Source organism: Cenococcum geophilum (assembly GCF_001692895.1).
Source record: "Cenococcum geophilum 1.58 unplaced genomic scaffold K441scaffold_18, whole genome shotgun sequence".
Taxonomy (NCBI): domain Eukaryota; kingdom Fungi; phylum Ascomycota; class Dothideomycetes; order Gloniales; family Gloniaceae; genus Cenococcum; species Cenococcum geophilum.
The window spans coordinates 1764545-1773320 of record NW_027137576.1 but is presented as its reverse complement, the minus strand read 5'-3'; the positions used below and the strand labels follow the sequence as shown (position 1 = coordinate 1773320).

Sequence of the window (8776 nt, the reverse complement as noted above, 5' to 3'; positions counted from 1 at the left end):
AAACACTCCAACCGCTTAATATTAATAGCCCTAAGCTTTATACGCTGCTAGGTAATTATTTGCCGCGCTCCTAGGAAAATACGCTCTAGCTTAGCCGATATAGGTGGTATAGATAGAATATCTATCGCCATACAATAGAGAGACAGGTACTCTACGCAATTGCTTAAACCAAGCCACTAATTAAGAGCAGTTATACTAGAAGAAAGATTAGTAGAAGAGGTGTTAATAAAGTAATTAAATTCATCCTTAATTAAATTAAGAAGCGACTACTTCCTATTCTAAAGATCGTACTTATTAGGCTCGCAATTGCGATTAGTAGCTTCCTTATTTCTTACCTCTGCCTTATACTTATCCTTATACTCTTTTATCTAAAGACTTTAAGCTGTATTAGCTATAGGCTTCCTCTAAGTGGCTTTCCAGTTGCGATTAATATAGGCCTTCCTCTAGTAAGGAGCTAATAGTAAGGGCTGCGCCGTATATAATAACCTTATTGGTTTTAAGGTAGTATTTATTAAAGGCGTGCTAACTAGTACGTATATAATCGCAGAGCTTTTAATTAGTAGCGTACTTAGACAGAGCTAATCTAAAGTACTCTACCATAAAATCTATTATAAAAAGCACCTTATTAAGGGTAGCTTTATCGCCTTCTATTTCCTTTATAACTCTTTTAAAGGGCTAGAGAAAGTCTCTAATATTTTTTAAAGCCTTCTAATTAGTTATATTAAGGATATCCTCCTTATTAAACTCCTCTATATACTCCTCTTAATATTTTTTAATTACGTCTTTTAATTTAAGAGCTACTATAATTATATTATACTAAGAGTTCCACTACGTGTTATTATTTATAGAAATAGCCCGTAAAGCAATCACGATAAAGTAATTATAGTAAGTGGTAGAGCTTTAAATATATATAATAACGTTATATATTTTACCAGAAGAACTAATTACACGGTAGGTAAACTTACTAGCCTTCCCTTTTTAGAACCTCTTAGCTAGAATCTCTTTAATCTAATCGGCCTTAAGCTTTAACTCTGCCTTAAGCTTCTCACGAGTATTCTTAAAGGTAGTATTAACAGCTTCCTTATCTTTAGAAAAGAAGAATGCTTGCGTAGCTATATTAAGTATATACCCGTAGCAGCGAATACAATATTACTTAGCGTTATATTAAGCTTCTATTTCTTCGTTTTAAAGTCTTATAGAAAGTCCTTAAAGAAGCTTATTATTACTACCGTAATTATCGCCCACACAATAGCCAACTCTCTTAAGTATTTTGTAATCTTTAAGGACTTACTAAAGGACTTCTACCTATTTGTCTGTTAGGTGAAACCTAAGTATATAGTTATATAGCTGCGAGGCACAGGCGACTCACATGCGACTCGCCTGTGAGGCACGTGCTCTGCACGTGCCCCTAGGGAAACCCCTTCCTTACCTCGCACCTCAGACTCCTCCTTCTCCCTTAAGGATTCGTCTACTGTACAATATACCCTATTGTTCTATCATTGGACTCCCTATCCACATTCTTACCTTATATTCGAATCCTTACCAATCCCCTTAGGAGGATAGCCGGTTTAATTTCCCACGACCTATGATGCCTCCAAAGACAAGATCAACGCCTACACTCGACGGCAATACGCCCGCGACACGACGGTAAAGCGCCTCAGCATCTAGTGCAGACGAAAACGCTAGCAGCATACTAGCAGAATCTGAGCCACCTTCCGAATCTTAAGATTAGATATTTACGAACGCTAGAGACTAGTTTAACTTATATATCTAGGCTCAATAGAAGCTTAGCAAGGTTACTAGCGTTCTACCAAATACTACTAACCTAAAGGAGCTAGATGAGCTGGCTAATAAAATAGCCAACTTATAGAGCATTCTCGATTCAATAAAGCCCTCCCGTCGCCTCTCCAGTGACGAGCACGAGTTGCGTATTAAATGTATATAACGAACGAATCTTAACACCCTAGTTAAGAAGTCACTACCCAATATTAGTGGCACTACTTAATAGAAGTTCGACCGGTGGATTGCTGCAATTAAGAATTAATTTAAGATCTATAACGCTGACTACAACTGCAAGTGACGTACGCGCTAGGCCATCGAAGGTTTTATAAAAGAAAAGACAGTTACCTAACTAGTATATCGCCGTCTGGGCGCCAAAGATAAAGGTCCTCTACTGTAGGGCAAACTTAAGACTATAGTCCAAGACCAGATTAAGAACCCTACAGTAAGACGCTTTAAAAATGCTATTGTGTACTATACAACTATAATAAAGAAGAATTAGAAGTTTAACACCTTCTTAGCCCGTATATATAGCTTAGAGGACCTCTTCTTATACACCCCTTTTATCGACCCTAATTAAGAGGTAGACTTTTAGTTCTTACGCCTTCTAACCTACCTATAAGCAGAGCTCTTCCGCCAGAACTTCGCTATACGGGTAAGAACCGCTAAGGACCTCTTTACAGAAATCCGCTGTGTAGAGTAACTGCTTAACACTACAAAGCTCGCGGAAGACCGCGCAGCTAGTAGCAGCAGATTCTTATATTTGAAGCGTGGTCGTACCTTAAGCTCCATAAGGTCAGGGTCAGAGGACAGAACCTTAGAAAGGCAATGCTTTCCTAGCTAAACTCCCGGGGAGACTACTTAACAGCTAAATGGCTTAGAGGACCCCCTAAACACCGGCGCTACGAATACAAGTCGCCAGACAAACGCTAGCGCTACGTATACGTATCGTAAAGAACACTAGCGGCAAGTACGGCTTTTAGAAAACCTAAAGCCCTAGTAGCGCACCTCTTAGCTATAACTAGGGCCTAACACGGAGAGAGAAGAGGAACGTATTATAGTATATATTGCGATAGATACGCCCTAGCGAAGTCCGCCTACATACTTAATACGATAATAGGTGTCAAATTAACTTCAATGCTAAGCTACCCAAGACTAGGATAACGCATACCCTAAACGCATATCATACGCAGGACATCGCGACCTAACGTTAGATGAGAAGACTAGGATAACATATACCCTAAACGCATTATGCGTAGGATATTGCGACCCGACATCAGAATAGGACTAGGATAACGCATACCCTAAACGTACATCATACGTAGGCGCATCGCGACCTAACGTTAGACGAGAAGACTAGGATAACGCATACCCTAAACGCATTATACGCAGGACATCACGACCCGACGTCAGATAGGAAGAGGACTTAGATACCGCATACCTCTAAACGCACATCTTGCGCAGGCGCATCGCGACCCGACAATAACAACCCTGCAAGGGACCTGCATATCGCACATTACCTTACTGGCACTAACTTTACGTAGAGTCTCGTGCCACAGTAAGTAGTAGTAGTAACTGCCCTAGCTAAAACGGCTTTAAGGAACACCCCCAAGTCACTAGTCTATCTGTAGAGTATAAGGGACGCCTTTATACGCTCTATATATAATTAGTTAACCTAAAGGCGGGTTTCTACCGGAGACCCTTAAGCGGAAAAGAAGACTCGGATACCGCATACCCTAAACGCACATCGTGCGCAGGCGTATCGCGACCTAATATTAGATAGGAAGAAGACTTAGATACCGTATACCCCTGAATACATCTTGTACAGGCGCATCGCGACCCAACGTCTATACCTATACCGACGACTTATACCAAATAGGTCCGTCCGTGACCGAGGTCCTTTGACCAGGGTCTTCAACCCGCTAGTGACCTGCTGGTAGTGACCTGCACTGATGACTTATACTATTCCACGCATATACTATACAGATAACGCGCAAGGCTAAAGCATAGGTTAGCGGCGGGTTTAACGGGTATATAGCCTTACCGTTCTAAACTGGCTATATATAAGTAACCTATAACCTACCCGCGAAGTATATACGGCGCTACGCCTGTATAGCGTAAGGCTAAAGCAAGGGTTAACGGCAGGTTTAACGGGCATACAGCCTTACCGTCCTAAATTTGGCTGTATGTAAGTAACCTATAACCTACCTACGAGGTACTAGCGACCTGCCTACATAAGCGAGATTTTGGAATATTTTTTGTCTACCAAATTTAGGCGACAGTATTGAGCTATTAGCTCTACCTGTTAAATGGACCAATTAGGATTTTCCATACCGGGCATATAAAATCGCTATTAGCTTGGTAAAATGCAGGGAAGTCTTGGTAAGCCAAATCTAACTAATCAGACAACTTTGACCGGCGGTCAAAGTTCTTTAACATCTTCGCGCCGAAAGTGTACTACCTGTCTCTCTATACGCAAAATTAGGACGCTCTTTCCCTTCTAATTTTTTCCCTTATTAAGGTTTTTATAGGGTTTTATTGAGGCCTGAGCATATAAAGGATCGGGGACGACCCTTTTTAAAGGGGGGGGGCATTATCAGGTGAAACCTGAGTATATAGTTATATAGCTGCGAGGCACAGGCGACTCACATACAACTCGCCTGTAAGGCACGTGCTCTGCACGTGCCCCTAGGGAAACCCCTTCCTTACCTCGCACCTCAGACTCCTCCTTCTCCCTTAAGGATTCGTCTACTGTACAATATACCCTATTGTTCTATCATTGGACTCCCTATCCACATCCTCACCTCACATTATCGCCGCCGTTTTTACTAGGGAGGAAAGGTAGAGTAAGTAAGGCCTTTTATAGTACACTAATATCCTTAATAAAGTAAGTATAGATTGCAATAAAAGTCTTCTAATTTAGCGACGTCTATATATTAAGTAAGAGGTATATTGGTATAAGAGAGGAAAGGAGCTTCTGCTTAACAATTACTTTATTAAAAAGGGAGAACTCTTCGATTATTTTAGGTATAGTACTACTAGAGTTAATTAGAGCTTTCTTATAGGTGTAGTTTACTGCGAGAAGAAGCGCTTAAAGCTCCGGCCAAGTTACTGCCTTATATAGTAGATTTCGAACTATAATTAGCTGTGCAAATGTGTCGCGTATTATTACAGAGTTAAAGCTCTCTTATAGAATCTATTCCTTCTACCTCTTAAGCTTCTAAGTATAGAGCTGCCCCTACTTATAAAATAAGCCTTGGAGACTCTACTTTATAGCCCACTTAATAATTAAGTCCTCTTCCTTAACGACTACACCGTGGGCGTTAAACAAGTTGGAACGTATATTATTAATAACCACATTGCGCCAAAATACGTATTGCCTGTAGTACCAATATCGCCTTCCACTGCTATTTATATACGGCTTAGTACTAGTAGGTTTACGCGTAAGAGCCTAAGTATTTACAGCCCAAACTTTACGTTTCTTAAAGGGCTAATTAAAGGATTAGGTAGAGAAATTAGGAGAGGATTCAGTAGAGGATAACGCGTTAAATTCTTTATTAGCAATTAGGTCTTTAAATAAATCGCTTTTAAGCTTAGATATTTTAGACTAAGTATTAGAATTACTATTAGAGTTAATTAAAAGAGATTCTAAAGTAGGGGAAGCCATAGCACTAGATTGTGGGTAGTATTAGGGGGGTGGTGTTCAGTAATATAGTATAAAGGAAGCATTCATGGCTAAGTCTAAAAATTTTAACTTTTGCGTATATATCAGAACGGACGGCGTATAATTAATACTATACATATACTTAGCATCCTTTTACTATACCTTAAGGCTTCAAGTTTCCTATATATATTTATAAGCTTATAAATAATTCATTTATAAGGATTTTAAAATATTTAATTATTATTATTACTTATAAATAAATATATCGTTAAAAACCAATAGATAAAATTATCGTTGTTACCCCTGATTCTCTATATCGCTCCTATCTTAAACTAAGCATTTAATGCGTTAAGCTTTTTTAATACCATATACCTTTTAATACTAAGTGTTAGTATTACTAATTGGTTTTATTTAGCTTTAATATTAAATATTAACTCTTTAGCAGCCTATCTCCCTCTTAATTAAGTATAGAATTAAAGTTTTAAAAGCTCTAAATAAGCTAAATCTACTTTAATCTAGCTTTAAAATTAATAGCTTTAAATCTAATATAAGAAAGGATTTAATATAGGGCTCTAAAGGCGCTTTAGTCCAGTTAAATCACCACTTTAATCCTCTACTTAATGTATTGTTTTTGCTTTGTATATAACAATACTTAAAGCAATGTAAACTCCTTTCTTGCCTCAGGCGTCGGCGGTCTAAACTTAAATTTTAGGGGCTATTAGCAACCCAGTCGTCTTTCCAATCTTTGTCCAACTTTAAAGCGCGCATGTATCTGTAGATTTTAGTTAGCTATTCTAGCTTAAATAGGTAGGTAGTTCACTAACCAACAATAGTTTAGCCTATTACTCCAAATCAAACGTTCTCTTCTCTATATTGCCTTTCTCTAGTTCATCTATAACCTCTCCCGACATGATACCGTGCATATATAATGAACCAACCACAGTAAAGCAAGAGTCATCTCGCCGCGTTGGGCGGATAAGTAGAGGAACCTTGGAGCCAAAGAAGACGCACACGAGATCTCCCGGCTCCGCGTGATTTGGAACCATTCCCATATACCCCTTTTTAGTAACGCAAAACTTCCAGCCTCTCAACTTTTCTTGAATCTGCTGAGAAAAGGCATCTATGATCGACTCCAGTGGAAACTGCTCCAGCCACTTGAGAAAGAGACTATGCTTGATGTCTTTCGCTAAAATGCGGCCCATCCAGACAAGATATTGCTCGTGATAGTTCTGGTGTGCTTCGTCCCATGCTTCGGGCGATTTGTTCTCGGGCATGAACATCTGGTTCCGCATTAGCGTGATCCAGAATGCCTTCAGCGGCTTCTGATCTCGAAGACCTGGATAGCTTTCTGGGTCGGACTCCAGTCCGTCCGGCTCCCAATCTCTGATGATGTATTTCCATTCACCAGAGTCCAGAGCATCGTTGGGCATAGGTCTAGTGACGGAAGAGATAGTATCCCACAAGATTCCATTCGTGGACAGGATTTTCTGGTCAGGGCCGGACGTCGCCGGCGCTGGATGATATATGACGGTTGCTGGCAATGGCGCCTGTACTTTGTCTTTCCCTGGCTCTCGAAGCAGATTTGTCTCATCCCCTCTAGGGGAGGTTTTCTCTGTTTCATCACTTGGATTATCGGGCTGAAGCGGTATATCTGGCCCTTCGACGGGGTGGTCGCGCGAAGCTTGGTAAAGACTCGAGTAGAGAGGTGCAACGTCTGGCACTACTGTCCAGTCAGGTGCCCAGGAAGGAATGTCATGCTGCGAGGGCTGAGGCTGACACGAGAAATGGCCGAGGCAGAGAACAGCCAGATTACGCTGGTGTTTGATGATTGCCCGTGTCGTTTCGGAGTAGATTATAGAAACTGATTTCTTGTAATCGGGCCGCGGTAGAGCCATTTCCTTCGAGCTAGAAGCAAGTCCAAGGAGTGCAAAGACTTTGTCGCGTGGATCTGTAGACTGGAAATTCCGAAAAGATTGCAGCACTTCGAGCAGCGGCGTCATTTCGAAGCCAAATAGTCTAGTCCATTCCCGGTTGTAGGCCCGTTGTGCTGAAAGCGTCGCAACACCGCTTTTCTGGATAATTCTGGACAGCTCGGTGTTTGTCTGGTTGAGCCGGTTGTGGATGACGTTCTCGAGACTTTCCCAGGGGACACTTCTCGCGCCGCAGTATAGCGTAACATTCTGGGGGAACGTGACCTCTTGGATCACCCAAACTCGCTTCCACCAAGACCGTTGATTGAAAAGCTTGTCGAGTGCAGAGAGCCCGGCCTCGTCAACGGCGGCGCGGTCCATGAGGCCAAGGGAGCCGAGAAACTGCCGATAAGCTTTATGATATTCATTCACGGAATCCCCTATGCCGTAAAATGGGTCGCGCAGGGGGCCATCCCAGTCTGACGCCGCGAAATCGAATGCCGCTAGCTGCTCCTTCGAACCGCCCATCTGATCAATCAGATGCATTGCAAGGTCACCGCCATCGTCGCTGTCACCGAGCCAGACCAGAACCTCCTTTGCCCGCACAAAAATTGTTACCATCAATTCAATTTGTTGGCTTTTTTCGTCATTGTCGGCCTGGTTGATGCACACGGCATCGGTCCATAGCGCCCGCTTCTCGTCACTCTTCCTGAATCTGTGGAGAGCCGAATATAAGTTTTGGGTGACGTTGAACTCGCGATTATTGACTTGGATGGGACGCAGAACGGACTGGTCACCCCAGGTGTATGATAGCGCTTCGTACTCGGGCACCCATGGAACAGCCGGAGGTTGGTCAGGGTGGTAGAATGGCGTTCCAGTGCTCCACTGATAGAGGCCTTCTTTGTGTCTCGACAAGTCGCCAAGGCCATAATGGGTAAGGCTGCACACAATCGGAGATCCCTTTTGACCCGGATACACGGTTAAAAGACGGAAATGTTGCCCGTTGTCACGGTCGATAGGCGAGTATTCGAAAACCATTCTGTTTGGCCTTCACTGCCTAGATTACGAGCCTTAAGTCTCTATGTCGAGTCGGAGATGAAATAACGTAGCTTATAGGCTTTTGATGGTTGGGCCTTACCGCTTGCCTATCAAGCTTAGCGACTTATTGACCCGAGGTACGAGTGGTCTATACCCTCAGTGTTCGAATTTTCAAACTTCGCCAAGCCTATTTCTAATTGGTTAGAAAGCCCGCTTCTCATTAGTTAGAAAAAAAGTTACGCGCGGTAAGTTGTGGCAGAATTCACGTAATAAACATTAAAATATTATAAATATTAAAATATCCTAGTATTGCGCCTTCCTTTTTATTAACACCTCTATTAATATCACTATATATATTATAAAAATAGCAGATCCTACCGTAATT

General features: G+C 41.8%; 1 protein-coding gene across 1 annotated transcript; it reads right to left on the bottom strand.

Annotated features, from left to right (window-relative positions):
• Positions 1–6013: 6013 nt before the first annotated feature.
• K441DRAFT_635450 (HET-domain-containing protein) lies at positions 6014–8445 on the bottom strand. Its single transcript, XM_067646433.1, has 2 exons — positions 6268–8445; positions 6014–6215 (listed from the first exon to the last, which is right to left on the bottom strand). The coding sequence occupies exon 1, from the start codon at positions 8389–8391 to the stop codon at positions 6286–6288; it is 2106 nt and encodes a 701-aa protein (XP_067504612.1). The 5' UTR covers positions 8392–8445; the 3' UTR covers positions 6014–6215; positions 6268–6285.
• Positions 8446–8776: the final 331 nt, after the last annotated feature.